This window comes from Contarinia nasturtii, unplaced genomic scaffold (assembly GCF_009176525.2).
Source record: "Contarinia nasturtii isolate CC-2019 unplaced genomic scaffold, AAFC_CNas_1.1 Cnas_scaffold_695, whole genome shotgun sequence".
In the NCBI taxonomy this organism is placed as follows: Eukaryota; Metazoa; Arthropoda; class Insecta; order Diptera; family Cecidomyiidae; genus Contarinia; species Contarinia nasturtii.
Genome location: NW_022198046.1, coordinates 5,649,449 through 5,666,458, shown reverse-complemented (window position 1 = coordinate 5,666,458; position 17,010 = coordinate 5,649,449). Strand labels below are relative to the sequence as shown.

At 35.1% G+C, this 17,010-nt stretch overlaps 1 protein-coding gene across 5 annotated transcripts in view; it reads left to right on the top strand.

Moving 5' to 3' along the window:
• The window catches only part of LOC116340488 (rap1 GTPase-activating protein 1), a 137,403-nt gene that overhangs the window by 117,591 nt on the left and 2,802 nt on the right, over positions 1-17,010 (top strand). For all 5 annotated transcript variants that reach the window (XM_031767015.1, XM_031767016.1, XM_031767019.1 and 2 more), the window contains one exon: positions 15,396-16,994. In XM_031767015.1, coding sequence (XP_031622875.1) covers positions 15,396-16,994 — 1,599 coding nt within the window. The remainder of the gene's footprint in view (positions 1-15,395; positions 16,995-17,010) is intronic.

The following is a 17,010-nucleotide window of genomic DNA, read 5'->3' as shown; positions in this document are numbered from 1 at the left end:
ACTTTCGCGCTCACGCGCATCGCGCAACAGTGAGTGATGTGTATACGCCATGCCAAAAGCCTATTGTAATCAGCGAACTCAATTCAGTACTCTGAACAAGTCATTGCCGCCTCATAACACTATATGGTCATTCAATAAATAGAAAAAAAATGAAATAATTATGGAAAACAGAAAGAAAAAAAATCATAAAAGAAAATAAATACGCACAGCATATTGCCTATATTAAAATGGGAAGTTGCTTGTGTCAAATGAGTTCAGTTCAACGAACGTTGACTCTAACACATTGTGCCAATATGCTCATGCTTTAACAACAAATACTTTTGAACTTGCCAATGTGGAAAGGAAATACATAGGAAAAGTGTTGAATTTTGAAAAGACTTTTACGTCATTTTCAGCGAATCTTTTGTTCAATGATTGAAAACCACTCGACAATAGCATACTCAATACATATTTTCAGTGTGCTATAAGTAAGTTTATTTGTTGATTTTACAACGAAAATAGCATAAATCAAATATCATTCGTTCAGCTGTCACACCGATTTCGCGAAGCAAGAAGATTAATCGTGCCGTATTTTCTAGGAATTAAAATGTTTTTAAGAATTTATCTCATAAATTTTTCCAACATAACACCAAAGTGACATGACATTTTTTGGTGCTCCTTTGATGCGATGAATGAATTTTATCGCGCACGTTTCTGTCATGTTTGTGTAAATTTATACACTTTTTAAATGAACAATTTTCCGTTTGAAACTTGTGTGTTAGTCATTTATTAGCTTACCATTAGCATCTGTTTTGAAAATAAAAATAATGTCGACAATTTCATGCTTACTTTGTGCAAAATGTGTCTATATATGAATGATATCGTTTAAATAAAAAATTGCATTGGTTTGATTTTAACGTTTTTTTTTTATTTTTCGTCATTTCAGGTAAGCTCGATGGGATTCAATTCGTTCATGGTAACTGATTTTAAGCTCTTTCATGCTCTGTGCAATCGTAAGTACATGCGAATTGGTTGAGAGGGCTGTGTCGACAATCACTCTCACACACATACACACACACAAAACCAAACTAGTGCAGAGACAACTTAAGCGGAAAATCCAGCCACTTGAATTTTTTTTTTCGTCATGGATTTTATCTTTGGCATATTTTTTCCCTTCTCATAGTTCTGCATCCTCAATTAAAATTTAAAGTTCTGCATCCATCTCTTCCAAGTGGTAAATGTTTTGAATTCTCTCGCATCCATTCAAAAATCGTTGATTCAAATATTAAAAATAGATTAAAATCATAGCGCGTGAAAATTCTTAAAGCTTACGTTTCACTTGAGCGAGTCTGATTTACGCCTATTTGATACGATTATGACACGGTAATTTCGATCTTATTCTATCGCAAATTAGCAAAAACTCAGAGAATAACAGCCGATTGATAAAAAGAACGTCGAAAATGATAATCTCTCTGTGCTTCAAATAACGAGCGAAAATGTCTAAATATAGTAAATAACGAGCATTTTTCGACGCAATTATTTCGATGGAAAAAGAAAAGAAAAGAAAAAATATTTATTTATTGGCTTGATGATTAACACGCATCAACGCAAAAAGAATTTTCCATTCGACCGAAGAACCTCTTACTCGGAGCTCCGCCATTGCCAATTAATATTCGACGATTGAAATGAGCCGATAAACCATGGCGCGGCTACAACAGGAAAAATGGAGTCATGCTCAACCAAAAATGGGTTCGAAAGTAATGGATGATCGAAATTGGCTAAATATGTACGACGTAATTATGGTGATTTGTTATTCAAACCAAACAAAGAAAATAAAATCGTAATGTGTCTGAATTAGGCGAACGTTCGGCTGAGTCTCTTTCTTCTTCATTTTCTTGTGTATGTCATGTTTGCGCGACAAAAATCCCGATAGTGAAACTGCACTCGCTCACGTACACTCACCACATCCAAAATAGGAAAACCAAACAGAAAACGAAAACAACTAAATAAAAAAATGACTAATAAATAGCCAATAAAGCGATTATGTTTACATTTAGAAGCATTTGCGTATATTATACGTGGCGTTTTTTTATATATACTGTGCGGTGCAAACGCAAACATTCAACACATGGAGGCGCTTCCATGTATGTTTGTGACTTTTGTTATTGTTTCAATTTGTTTCGCATTTTGTTTTTGTATTTCATTGACTGGCCATCGTTCATTCTCACTCTCGCTGCCATATTTTCATGTTAATAACGCTATTAATTCGAAACGATTTTAATACGATGATAAACGAAGTTTGGTACTTTCTTTTTCGACGCGTCATCATCTCATTTTGATGCAACACAATCGCTTTGTGCGTTGGTTATTCAGGGCAATTTATGTTTATTTGAGTGAAATCACAGGCAAAAAAATAGAAAGCACAAAAGCATTCGCAACAAATTAGACCCTTTTATTGTTCCAAATGCTGAAAACATTTGGATTTCGCAAGAATGCTTTGAGAACGGCGAGTCGGAATGCTGTTGTTATTTTATGAGACTTTTAGCTTTGAGAGTCAATGAATCATAAGAGACATGTTGCTTTCACGACTTGATACACAAAACAATAATCCTTCTACTTGGATAAATCGCAACAAAATTTCTTATTTTACTAAATACATTGAACTACAAAGTCCATAGAATGTAGGCGAATACAGAAAATTGCCAATTCCATTTTTGAATGTGGGAAAAAAGAAGATTACTTTACTTGAGACTTTCTATTCTTTTGCGTCTTTTTCTTCGCTATTTGATTCGCATTGTTTTAACTGAAAACAGATTCCCCACGTGGCAGCGATTACAAAACCATTATTTTTATCTCTCGCATCCGATTACACAGTGTTTTGACATTAAAAATACGCATAATATGAAATTGAAGGAAATGTTTTCAGTCATTTATAATGATGTTTGTTTTCCGTCTCGAATTAAATTCAACATTCTTTCAACAAGATAAAATTATCTTTGTCAAAAATTCAAAACCGTGTCAAATAGCAACAGTTTACTTTTTTTTCGAGTTATTTTACACACAAGGAACGATGGTGCTGAACTTTGCGCTCAAAAAGATAAAGACTTACACAACAAAAAAAAAATTCAACAAATTGCACTTGATGTCGAAAATGGAGCACGTGTTTCGCGCAGATTCACGGTTTTTTGATGAGAATATTCATCAGCGAGTCTATAAAAACTCTTTTTATTTTCTCTCATCAGAATCTGCGCATTTTTTTTTTCTTGAAGTGTTATTTTCTGCAATTTTATTTTATGAACCAAAAAAACCTAATGTTTTCGACAAATTGAAAACACTTGAATAAATTGTACACCTTTGTATTGAACACACCAGCTCACAACAACTTGATATGTGTATTTTGTTTAGTGATTTTTTTTTTCCATATCGAAATGAAAAGATAATAGCTCTCGCAAAATGGAATGAACGGAAGAGTGTTTCAGCACTTTCAAGCATCCACGGGAAAATAAACCATTTTCATTGACGTCATCAGTGATTCTATTTTTAGTTGAATTTGCCATGATTTTATTTCTATTTATATAGAAGGTTGAACACAATCAGCCCTAAAAGTCAATCAGAATTTATTTATTAATAAACCTTTTTGTCAAAAGTCACACATATGTCATTGTTTCACACCACAGAGTGTGGTCTCTTGATTTTTCCTTGTGACAAAAGTGTGTGCTTCGACCTTTCCATTTTCTATTATCATGTGAAGAACTTTAGCCTCTTTTTCACTTGACTCTCTTCTTTATCGGCGACAATTTGAGGTCGAATAATTACGCTCATGGTTTCTATCTCATTCATTCTGGAAAAACAAAACCGACAACTTTCATTCTTAAAAATTTATTCTTAGACACGCTCAAAAAAGTGATCCAAAGTGGTTTTTGTCGTTTTATCAAACAAGAACTTGGTCGGTCGTGCAAAAGCACTTTGCGCTGGAATCAGGTCGATTGTTTAAAATAGAAATTAGACTTTTCACTTGATCGATAACTTTATAAACTTTTCTTTCGTTTTCCTCTTCGTCAAACCCACAACCATTGAAAATTGGCTTGGTAATGGCCAACAAAAAAAATGTATAAGCCTTTCATTTTTATTTGCACATATTTTTCAATGTAGAAAAATCAATTTCGAAAATTGCCAGCGAAGAACATAACACTTTCATTGAACATCTGAGATGTGAGATTTGTATGTGTGTTCTTGATTTCGTTTTTATCTCAAACGTAAATTTCGTTCCTTTCAACTTTATTTTTCCTGTTTTGTTTTACACGATTCTTCGTTGGATGTCAATTTAGAACATTGAATCTGAAGTAGAATGAAGAAAACAGAATGACACAAACACACATGCATACTTCGTCTCCGATTCTCTTTTATATATGATAGCTGGCAGAAAAATCTGGCTTTGTTTTTGCTTTTATCCATCTCAGTTTACAAAAGAGAAATTGAATTTTTGCAAGAATAAAGTGTCATTCTTTGTTATTCTTCTTTTTGTTCCCAACTCTTTATTTCGCTCGATCGGAAAATTTCCTTGCAATAATAAATCCAATCAAATGTGGAAATCTTTCAAAGATGGATTTCATTTTGATTGAGATGTGCACATATAACATTTGAACAAATTTCATTAAAATTCATAAATAATTTGTTCAATCGGATAGATCGCACTGTCAATAGTTCAGAAAGATGGGCGCGTAAAATTCCAAAATAAAATCCAAATTCAATTCCCTGGACTATAAAAGATCATATAAATGGGATTTTGCCCTTTGTACATCAAAAGTTCAATGATGAAATAACATCGATGCATATTATTTTACTCATTTCGAAGAATAGATATGCGAGATGGTATCGCCAGCGACGATGACGACGGCAATTTATAAAGAATTGTAACGTGAATGTGTGTGGCAGGCCGGAATGTGCGTGCGCGTGGTCAAACGTAAGTGAAAGAGCGTAGAAAATGTTATCTAGTTGAGATGACATACTTAACAGTTCTTTTTTTTACACAATCGTGTCTATTCAAACGACAGAGAATTCTATTGTGCAAATGAAAAGACGTGTGATGTGCTGCGCACACATTATGAAGATGTCAACACTGAGATAAATTAAAAGAGAAGAAAAACCGCCTCAACAAATGCAAATTTTATTGGAAAAAAAAAAATAGTGTGTGCGTTCTATTGTTATTATGAAAGTGGACACTGATATTTGAGGCAGTTGACGTAAATGGCACAAGCGTCCAATTCAAAACCGCTTCATTTTTATGCATTATTTATCACTTCAAATCAGAATTCTAATGACTTTCAGCACGTACATGGTTGTTGTTTTTTCTCTATTCTGGCATTTTATTATTGAAATTGGAGCGTTCCGTATTTTTTTTTTTAACAAATAGATACAATATTGAATTTGTTTAAGCAAACAGCAGTCTCAGCTTCGACTATAGAAAAATCGATATCGGGTAAAATAAACAGCCATTCAATAGATTCTTTTGTTTCCGGAAATCGTACAGCCGATATTTGATGATAATGCACTGACGACAAACATAAAACATGCCGACTTCACTGAACGAAATCCAATTTCCAATTTTAACAAATAATGAAATTCGAAATTTGAGCACGAGAGAAAGAATACTTTGCAGACAAAAAACATAAATCGCTTTAAGCACACCGAAGTAAATATGTTATCAACAAATCCAACTGAGAAACGAACGAACGGGTAAAGAGGGAGAGAGAGATAGACTTTGCAATCGTTGGTAACGACAACGTTGCCGTCGAGAATCGAATAAATAACAATGGACGTTGCAAAGTCAAACAAAATAGACAGCTGAAAAAAGAGTTTCACTCATTTCGTGAAAGTTGTGGCAAACATGCTCAATTTTGGGCGATTTTTGTCTTTTTTGCGGAGGGAGAGACAGAGTCAGCATAATGGATTATGAAATGTGAAACATTTCCATTGTTTCAGAGAGACAAGCAAAGTAGATATAACAAAGGCAGTTTATTCAATTAACAATATTCATCCAAAAAATTGAATCATATACGAAGAGCAGACAAATAATTCAACAATTTTGTCGACAATTTATGAATTTGTCTAATTGTCGACATTTGTAATGAAATAATTGCTGTTGTAATTTTGATACTCACATACAAACACACACTTTCAAATCGGATTCATTCACGTAACATTCATTTTCCAGTAAGAAGAAGACATTGTTGTTCATGCTTGAATTGTATGAGCTACGTGGATTTGTTCCATTGTTACGCTGAAGAAATTCATGAATCTATCATTTGAAGATATTTTTGAGAGAGAAAATACAAAAAGAGATAGAAAGACATTCTTGCCGGAGATGAAACCAGAGATATGGGTTTATAATCCGCTCTGTGTAAATTCGGTATAAATTCATTGCGCATTCATGTTTGTATACTAAATAATTAGCGTGTACGAGATCATAATCCACCCGCGTGCCGATGAAGAAGATGCAATTTGGGTTGCATAATACAATCATCCATATTTAATGAAATGTATTTCCAAAAAGGTTCCCACCGCTAGTTTTGGTTCGAGTGAATTTTTCGGGCACTATGTCGATTCATAATGAAGATAACAACACACCATCATCATTTTTTTTTACTTGTAATTAAATGTGTGAGATTCATGTGCCGTGCAAGCAGCTGCGAATCGAAAGCGATCGAAAGGAAATCGGCGAAAACAAGTATGCGCTGTAAACAAATGTCATTTTTTCTCGACGCTTATTACATGTATTGTACTTATTTTGCGTGCACGAAAAGCACATTACAAATAATTTCGCATCATTACACGACTTTCGCTCTAGATTTTCATTCGATTCGATATGTTTTATTCAGTTCACACGCTTACCTTTTTTTTTTCATTTGAAAAATCCATTTTGCGGAACCGATTTCGGTTCATCAACACTATGGATTCAAAACAAAAATGAGAAAGAAAAGCGCGCTCACACTTACACAAAACGAAAACGAGTTCTCTTTCTAATTTGATTTGTTATTTATGTTTGACTTTTCTTTTGAACGCCCGTAATAATTTCATTCTTGATGCTTAATTTTGTCGTGCATTCGACGACAAAAACAATGTTTGAAAGTTCGTTGAACACAATCTCTCAGAAATTATCATTAATTTATTTACTTGTTCAGTGTTTTCTTTTATTTCCATTCTATTTTTTCTCTCTCTGTGAACAATTCCAAAAAATAATAATAATAAAATAACGACCAAACGCGTTGACACAATGTGTGACTTTTGTGTAGTCAATATAGTAATATTCCAACTGTGTTTCTTGAGATAAAGAGACACAAAAAAATGAGCGGTATTTTGATGTAAATGTGTGAGCGATTTTGACATTTGGTAAGAATGCGCCTATGGAAATAGCATGAATATGGTGTGAATAGACTGGGGCACATTAAAATTGATTTTTTGTTTCTCTTTATTCATCTTTTATTTGTCGTTGTTTAAGATCAATGCATTCCGAAAAACATATACAAAAAAACTGTTTATTTCTATTGTATGTTGACATGAGAAGGCCGACCACGAATTTATTCCGTTTAGTTTGTTTATTATTAATTATTGGTTGACGTTAAAATTTAAAATATTCGTCATTGTCGCTTTTGTGCGATCGAATGAATGTACGCCAAACTAGAATTTTGCCTGATGAATTTGTGTGTGTGGGCCCACAGCATTCCAATGTGATTTTATACGACGATACTAACCTCAAACGAAAAAAAAAATAGCAGCGCATATACCAATAAAACACCTCAATATAATGAAGGCTGTGTTGTCTATTTTAAATGCCACATTTTCATTATGCATAATTTTATGGCCATGCAATTGCTCTACTGTGCTCCATTTTTTTCGGCCGAGTAATGGAATAATGTGTTGCTTTTTCGTGTTGGACGTGTTGGAATACTCGGCTTCAAAAGGATGTAAATATTTTATGCAAATAAAATGCATTGACCGATTTTTGTTCCTGGCCACAGTGTGGTGATAGATGGAAATGAGTTTGAGACAATTTTATATGAAAAAAAATAATATACCGTTATAGATTTTATGAACATTTTAACATAATGAACTCTTTTGCCGCTTACTCTTACGTTGAGTATGATGATGATGTGTGTCAACACATGTTTAACTTTTAATTTGATTAATCAGTGTTTTGTCATTTTGAATAAATCTACACAATGATTTCCTGCTGTTTTACTAGAAACATTCAAGAAAATGTACGAGAATTCGTTGTCGGTTACTCAATTCAAAACTCGTTCAGCACTAAATGACATTTTATGGGTCATCGTTGTGGCCGCACACATTATCGGTCATTAGATATGTTAATGTGTCGTTTACGGTGTAGACAAATAAATTTGCACGGATTATACCACAGATACTTGGAAATGGTTACATTTTCATCGTCACAGAATTTATTCCATTCATTCGAAAACTGGTTTATTCCGTTCGAAACATTCTGTGTCATGTGTATTATGCGCACTTGAATTTATGCTTGTGCAATGAAGTGCAAACCCAGTTGACCACATGTAATTGCAACGATGATGTAATAATGTTCAACGCACATCGTTTTTTTTTCTCTGTAAAATTGATAGAAACACTTCGAGGTGGAGGTTTATTCAGCTAAATGACTACTTGAATCAACGTTAAATGGTTATATTGATAAGACATTGTGCTCACATCACGCCTGAACACTTATATTTTCTCCAAAGAGGAAGTCATTGAACGGTGTAAGTTTTCCAAACCATAAATAGAGTAGCAATTACATTTGAAAGTCGATTTTAAATATAAAAACATCAAGCGGTCGAAGAAACGGTTCAGTCGCCTCATTTTCATAGCGATCGCATAACATATAATGAATATTGACGCTTTTTTAATGGAACATTGTTATTAACCAATTTGATTGTCATGGTCAAAATTAATTTTTGATTCACCATTCATCCGTCAGCATCAGCACCATCATCATTATCTTCTTTTTTTTAGCACGAACAAATCTCATCTCGACAAACAAATAATCTCTGAATCATTTTTTAAGTCGAAAATTACTTGCAAATGAGATTGCAATTTTAATTTCTTTCGATTTCCATCTTGCTCTCACCCAATCCTTCTTTTTCTTCTCACTTTGCCCTGGGTTTAAGAATGAAATTGGCCAAAAATCAAAACTGACATCAGTTTCGTTTCTTTGGTCCAAAGAGGCATACGAAGTGTACAAATCCGTCAATCAAATTAATGTCAAGTTAATGAGTTGCCAAAAGGTGAATTATATTCTCAAGAATTCGAATGAATCACGAAATTTTGTGTTCATTGTTAGAAGAGAACGGTTGAAAAAGAACAATGTACATTCTTTTCGAATGATGAATTGCTGTTGAGTACTACAATGGTGTAAAAAAAAACACCGGTACAAAACGTAAAAAAAAAACGTTAGAATGCATGTATTTAAGAAAAGAAGCGGCTATATATTCGTGATCGTATCGCAAACAAACATACAGCGCCGAGTCGAAAATTTAATGAACATGCTATAATAGTGATATTAATCATTTCACCTGTTCAGTATCATCAAAATATCTTGTCTTGCTTCTTCCGTTGCCTTCGCTAACCCGCTTAAAAAGTAGTCAGCTGTAACACCAGAAGCATCGTGCAGAGTGGAATTTTAATGGCATAAACAATTCATACCGAAACGAAAAAGAATATTAAAACTTTTCATTCCACTGACTTTTTTGACACAGTCAAGAGGATTAACTTCAACACCCAGTTGTTTCCTTAAGTCGAAGCATATGGAAATTCGTGTGTTATGTGTATGTATACGAACAACACACAGGATGCTTGCATGGGAAATTGTAGAGGATCCTTTTTTGAGTGAATATTTTCTCACGATTTTCAAACGAAAAGAAAAAAAAAATGTAAATTTTGTTGTTCAAGATGCTCGGTTGTGTTTCACTGCACACCCATCCAAATATTTACGGTTTCTTTTCTATTCGTTTTATCGTCATCTGCTCTTCATGTTCCTGTTGTGTTGTGCGTGCCCTTTATGCGTTCCAAACGATGTTGTGACGAAGAAGTGCAATGCGGATATAAGGTTACAAAATGCTTGCATCATAAATTAACGCACATACACTCACACAAACACATGTGAAATTATGCTGAACAAAAGAAAACCATGAAATTCTGCCAATAAACGACGCCCCCGAAAAAAGGGCACTGTACGTTGAAACATATCATTAAATAACTATAGAGATTCTATTTTCACAGAGAGAAAGCAATTTTATTCATGACATTGAATAAACTAAAAGTAAAAAACAAAAGAGTACCACAAAGAAGAGGGAAAAATGCGAAAAAAACCGTTTATAAGAGAGGCAAAAAAGTAAGAAGGAAAAAAACACTCTGAATTTTGCAGCAACAATGATGTCGTTTCTGTGAAACAATAAATATAAAATGAACTTAAAATTACAATTTGTATGTAATTTGTTGCAAACTTTCTACTTTATACATCTCGATACGATTTTGACTGTTTGTCTGACAGTTCATACGGACGGTTTGTTATTATAATTTTCTAAAATGGTAACCCTTTTGTTTGAAGACAGTTTACGATCAGCAAGTTTTACTTCGTAGACTGGCGATTGGTGCTAGTTGAGTCATGCATAAAAATGTGTGTTTTGTGTATCGGTATATGTGTGTGTGACAACCACAACAAAACTAAACGAAATTGTATCACAAAAGGCCGATTCTATCGGGTTATGTGTGTGTGTCAACGACAGCATGAAATCTATTATACGTTTTGTGACACTTTATCAGCGACACAAAATCGAAAGACAAAAACATAACAACGAGAAAATAATTATGTTAACAATTCGAAGAGACCGCAGTGATGGTGAGGAGGGAACCGGACATCATTGAATTTTATGCAATAGTATCGTCTACGTTTTGTGTTACATAAAATGTACAAAAGTATCTCTTTTATTCATTTTCATATGCACTTTTTTGTGTGTTCGTCAAAATTTCCATGGCAATGCACATAAACAAAGTTTTCAATTTGGCAATTGTATTCGTTTGGTTCTATTCGCTTCGCATTTTATCTCGCGTCGTTAATTACATTTGTGCATTTAATGAATTAAATCATGATGGCTTTTGGCCATTCGAATATGATTTTTTTCTTTATGAAAATTTGTTTGATTGTTTTAAACCAGCATTTTTCACTCATCTATTAGCTCTTTGTGGGTGTATGGGTGCAGTGCAATTGTGCATAAAACAAAGGAAGGGAGATAGAGAGAGAGAGAGGGATAAAGGGTGGATAAAAACTTTTCGTTCATTCCATACTTCCGATCGATAGAATGAAGTGTGCACAAACAGAAAATTCAATAAAAGTGCAAATTATGCTCGACACTGTTTGATCCGGGCAATTCAAGCCAACGATAAAGTTTCCCACTTGCATGCCCATTCCATATTGAGAACATACTACAGACACATTCTTTTACCATCTAGCAAATTCTTTTTTGTGTATGCATTGTGCACAACAACAACAAGCGTTAACCATATTTTTATGTCGCTTCATCGAAGCGTGAACAGAAAAAAAAATGTAGCAACAACCCACACTATGCTCGCGTAATTGTGCATATTCAATTGTATTACTGGCTATGTATTCATACTATTATTACCTTATAGCACCACAACACATCACAATTTGTGAACCCATTGAAATGAAACCAGAGGGAGAATGGAGAGATTCCCAAGAGCCAATTCTTCACCCGTTGGCATTGTTGCGTGTTCGATACACAAAAAAAAAACAAACTTTAAAATATGATTTTCTTCCGTTTCCCCCCCATTCCTTTCTCTTTGTGTAACATTTTTCTTCAATTAAATTTCATTTGCTTCGTTAAGAATGATTCTATCCACTAAAGTAATATTTGCCCATGATAGCCATATATTCATGAGACAATCACATTTTAAAAATGTAATGACTTTTTATACATTTTGTTGATGATGATTAATTCTTTGCCATTCATATTGAGTATTCCAACGGTAGCTTACGTTTTATGATCCGCAACACGTTATTTTATTGGTATCATTCGACATCTTTTTTATGTTCTAAAGAAGTCATTTGAATTTAGCCGTTGAATCTTTGTGTTTTCTTTTCGTATTTGTGCATAACATTTTTCTTGTGCTCATTAGAATGTATTTAAAATCACGAATTACAATGTTACACTTTCGAATGTGAGATTCAACCATCAGAATTCTGACTTTATTTTTGTTTGGTTTTTGTTAGTTTAAACAAAGAGCCAAATCGTTTCTATTTCGTGATTTGGAGAATGTGCAATGTGTGTGTGTGTGCGTGCATGTTTGCGATGTTTATCACCCACGGAACAAGTTACTCTTTAAACAATAATATAATTCAAACATTTTCCCGAAGTGTACATATAAACTTGCGACATCGTTATTTTCAACGTCAACATCGGCAATTGTATGGTAATTTGTGGCAAGAAGATTTGTGCATTGCATGAAGTGTGTTTATGCTCATAATTACTAATTCCGTCCGTGGAATTTAGTCGGGACAGAGTGCGTGCAATTTGAATTGGTTGCGTTTTGTCTTGAGTAAAAGTTTTACGATTGTTTTATGTTTGATAGATTACGATATGCAAATGGGCATGTGTCTTGCAAGTGATGTGAATTTGTGGCGGTGGGAAATTACAGTTTAATACCAAAAACTGAGCCCGCATATTCATCATTTTTCAAGAACCCACGCTCACCGAGAGAGATAAAGAGAGAGAGAAGTATTAAAGGAAATATCTATGCTATAAACTGCAGACAGCGGCTCCATTGTCTTACTCGTTTTCGGCTTTTTTGTTCGTAAAATTGTGGCGTTGTGTTTTTTTTCAACAGCCATCAATTAAACAAAGCGAATCGATATTTCACAGACAGAATGAAAACCAGCACAAAGCATTCTTTATTAGTCATATTCGGCTCCAAATATTCTAGAGCACAGGAAAATCGGACTGTTTTTGTTCATGTCATGGAAATTTATTTATGGTCAAATATCACGAACATCTCATATTGGCAATTGCCAATGAAAATGATTATGACTCATCATAAATGGCACAACGATGGACAGATGAGATTTCAATTTGGTCACGATTTTTTTTTTTTTTGGTGTGCTCTCGATTTGTCTTTTGGGGTAAAACGTATGTCTTTTTATGTAACAAAAATATGGTTTTATGAAAATTAATCTTTAACAATAGATTGTATATCGCAACAGGCACACATCAAAATGGTTAAATAGGTACGTAGGTTGCTCCATAATTTTTTTTAAAATGGTACTTATAGTGTTGCCCGATGTAAACCATTGTCATATTCGTAAAGTTTGATGTTTTGGTATGTATTCGTGCCCTGAACCTTTTGTCGTACGAACGCTATTTGTATTGTTTACAGTGACTGGTAAACTGCGACTCAACAAAAAAATGAATTTTACACGTGAAGATTTTCGTAAAATGATTTACTACGATTTTCGAAGTAAATTATCTCAACAACAGTGTTTCGATCGACTTCATTTGGCCTTTGGCAATGAAGCACCAACCCTTCAGACAATTTATAACTGGTACCGAGAATTCCGTTGCGGTCGTAGTTCGCTCAAAGACGAGTTTCATACAGGTCGTCCAAAATCGGCTGTTGTGCCACAAAACATCGATGCTGTCAGAAAACTGATTATGGAAGATCGTCATGTGACCTACCGTGAGATTGAGGCATCTTTGGGCATTTCATCCCACAGCATACATACAATTTTGCATGAACATTTAGCCGTAAAAAAGATTTGCTCTCGTTGGATCCCACATAAATTGACCGATGAACAAAAAATGGCTCGTGTGAGTTGGTGTAAAGAAATGCTCAAGAAATTCAATCGTGGTGCTTCAAAAGACGATAATAAAATCGTCACTGGTGACGAATCGTGGATATATGCCTATGAGCCCGAAACGAAACAGCAGTCGACTGTATGGGTCTTCCAAAATGAAGATAACCCAACGAAAGTTGTTCGAGCAAGAAGCACTTCGAAGCGAATGGTCGCCTGTTTTTTCGGGAGAAGTGGTCATGTGGCAACCGTTCCACTAGAGGATCGTAAGACCGTCAATTCTGATTGGTATACCACCATTTGTTTGCCCGAAGTGTTTGGTGAAATAAGAAAAAACAACCACCGTCGCAAAATAATTCTTCATCACGATAATGCGAGCTCTCACACATCTTTTCAAACTACTCGATTTTTGACCGGTCAAAACATCGAACTGATGGGTCATCCACCGTACAGTCCTGACCTGGCACCCAATGACTTTTTTTTGTTCCCAAGCGTGAAGAAAAAACTACGTGGTCAACGATTTTCGACACCAGAAGAAGCAGTTGAAGCGTTCAAAACACACGTTTTGGAGATATCAGTTTCGGAGTGGCACGAATGCTATGACAAATGGTTTCATCGAATGCAAAAGTGTATCGATCATCTCGGGGAATATTTTGAAAAACAATAAAACCATTTTCGACAAAAAACAACTGTGTTATATATGTTTTTAAAAAAAATTATGGAGCAACCCTCGTAAAAGTGTGTGCGCCGGTGAATTTATGTGGAATAATCGCATTTGTGCCCAACATTTCAAAGACACATTCAAGCTATTATATTGGCTGTTGTCACAAAGTAAACAAACTGAGCTGATAAGAATGGAATTTGGAGCGCATATAGTCGGTTAGCATAGAAATGCCATAAAAAACTACACAGTGAATTCTTATGATGAATGTGACAGTGTTATCGCTTACATGCGTGAAAATGTATGGCATAAAATTGCCACCTTGACATAGACATGTCGCGTTGTTAATCAAAGCCGAGCCTTTCGAAGGTTACATGGAGCTGTGGCATAAATGCCATAATTTTTTACTAACCGCGTGTTGTTGTTTTTTTAATTTTATTTTCATTCAGTTGATTTGCTGTCGAAGGTCAAAGATGACTTTATGGCGTGTGCTAATTTAACCCATCGACTAAATTAGATAGTGGTGGAGTTGATATATTCGTGTGTATGTGTGTATGAATTGTGCTCGTGGGTGAGGCTGAGATTGTTTGAGATTTAAATTTCTCGCATTCATGCAATGTTTTCGCATTAACGGACAATACTGGAGAAAAAAAAAGAAAAACACAAATGTATAAACAAATCGATACAAAAACCTTGTTTTCAACATTTCTTTCCATATACACAACCGAACAAAATTCAAATTTGCATAATAAATCAACCCTTCCCCTTTATCCACTTCAAATTCAAGGTTGAATACCTTGAGCTTGATTTTCCACACATTGTCAACAAAACCATAAAAAATTCATTTTCTAATTTGGTGTTTTTGTTTTTCATTTTGAACAGGGATCACGTGAGGAGCGTGTACCAAATCCACATGGTGGCATTGAATCGAGCAGCTTACCGTCAAACGGCCAATATGCATCACATAAACAATTGAAACATTCTATATCACAATCGGGTTCAACGCCGGCATCACCACAATTGCATCATCAATTGTCAAATGGCCATCATCAATATCATTCACAGTCATCGGTTAGTTCGCAATCATCATCGATAATATCGACAATACCGGCATCACAACGGCTACTCGAAGAGACACTTGCCAAACCAGGCCCATATTCAATGATTGTGCTGCCGAATAACGGCGGCTATTGGGTCGATGGAACGGACCACGAATGCGCATTCGATACACTCGGCAATCCAGTTTTGCCGCATAACGCATGGCGCAGTAAATTTGAAACGGACGACACCGCAAAATGCTATCGCCGTTTCTACATAAATCGAGAACATTCAAATCTTGTGGGTCATGATGATCAACTGGGGCCGGTTCTCTTATCGATCAAAGCGGAAAATGTCGCAAACCAAGAACATATCAGAATTTTATTGCGATTAAAAACGGGCACCATGCATGAAATTATACCGGTTTCATGTTTGGGAAATAACCCATCACCAATCCGAATGGCACGCTTGTTAAATGAACAAATCAATGTGGACAATTTTATGCCAGTTATGTGTCCAAAAGCATCGGGAATGATTGCCGCCTACGATGAGCATGTGCTTGTGTCGAATTTTAAATTTGGTATATTGTATCAACGACACGGTCAAACAACCGAAGAAGAACTTTTTGGAAACAATAACACATCGCCGGCATTTGATGAATTTTTGGATATGTTGGGCCAACGAATTCGATTGAAAGATCATAAAGGCTATCGTGGCGGTTTGGATATACAAAATGGTCATACGGGCGACCAAGCCATTTATGAAGTATACAAAGAACGTGAAATTATGTTCCATGTATCAACAATGCTCCCGTTCACCGAAGGTGATCCACAGCAGTTGCAACGTAAACGACACATTGGCAATGACATTGTTGCCATTGTATTCCAAGAATCGAATACACCATTTTCGCCTGATATGATTGCCAGCCACTTTTTGCATGCGTTTATCGTGATTCAACCGCTCGAACCAAATACACCGAATACACGATACAAAATTTCCGTTACCGCACGCGATGATGTTCCATTCTTTGGTCCAACATTACCAAATCCGGCCGTTTTTCGAAGAGGTGCCGAACTCAAAGAATTTTTACTCACAAAATTAATCAATGCGGAAAATGCATGCTACAAAGCTGATAAATTTGCACGGCTTGAATTGAGAACGCGTACATCACTTTTACAAAATTTAGTGGAAGAACTAAAAGAAAAAACGCGTGACTTTTTAGGAGCCGATTTGAGTTCGGGCGGTGCCACGTCACCTGCTCCCGATACGCCGAAATCCGACAGCAGTAATGCTGGTTCAAGGTTCATTGATACCGTTAAAAAAGCGCTAATCTCACGAGTACGGTCACAAAGTGTTGATGCAAATGTTGCAACCGAAGCAAATCGCATCAATTATAATACCAAAAAAGGATCGAAAGAAGCGACAATTATGGAAAATATTCAGGTAGGTCACAGTCAAT